Source organism: Phalaenopsis equestris, unplaced genomic scaffold, assembly GCF_001263595.1.
Source record: "Phalaenopsis equestris unplaced genomic scaffold, ASM126359v1 Scaffold185450, whole genome shotgun sequence".
NCBI classification, from domain to species: Eukaryota; Viridiplantae; Streptophyta; class Magnoliopsida; order Asparagales; family Orchidaceae; genus Phalaenopsis; species Phalaenopsis equestris.
Window position 1 is genome coordinate 1 of NW_018205399.1, and position 633 is coordinate 633.

Genomic DNA, 633 nt, shown 5'->3' on the forward strand with positions numbered 1-633 from the left:
TTTAGGTGTTAGATATGTAAGCATATAAGAATTTGGTGGTATGTATGTAAATGCCTCAAGTGGAAGCAATTGTGCAGCAGAGGGCCTACCCATGCAACTAGATTTTGCTCTCCAGAAGCTCTAGTGTTATCGATTGCTTTTCGTCCGGTAATGAGTTCAAGGAAAACGACGCCAAAGCTATAGACGTCGGACTTGAGGGTTAGCTGCCCCGTCATTGCATACTCAGGAGCACAATATCCGTAGGTTCCCATCACACGAGTTGAAACATGAGTCTTGTCTCCAACAGGGCCGAGCTTTGCTAATCCGAAATCCGACAGCTTCGGATGAAATCCTTCACCAAGGAGAATGTTTGAAGATTTAAAATCTCTGTAAATAACAGGAGGATTTGCTTTGTCATGCAGGTATTCCAATCCTTTGGCCGCACCAGCTGCTATCTTCATCCGGGCATTCCAATCGAGAGGTTCTTTGTTAGGTGCAAGACCTATTAACAGAAAGTCAAATTAGATTATTAATCATATAATATATATAATATAATTACTAAAATTGATTAGTCAGAAAAGTTTCTAAAAGTTTTTAAAAAGAAGTTGAAGCTGAAGCCAACTCTGAACAAAGTAACAACAGAGTAAGCCTACG

At 40.1% G+C, this 633-nt stretch overlaps 1 protein-coding gene across 1 annotated transcript; it reads right to left on the reverse strand.

Moving 5' to 3' along the window:
* Positions 1-8: 8 nt before the first annotated feature.
* LOC110034372 (serine/threonine-protein kinase PBL27-like) lies at positions 9-481 on the reverse strand (the record flags this gene model as incomplete). Its single annotated transcript, XM_020738642.1, is given in 1 exon segment — positions 9-481. A coding segment is annotated over 1 exon segment (473 nt), but the record flags the coding sequence as incomplete, so codon positions are not given.
* Positions 482-633: the final 152 nt, after the last annotated feature.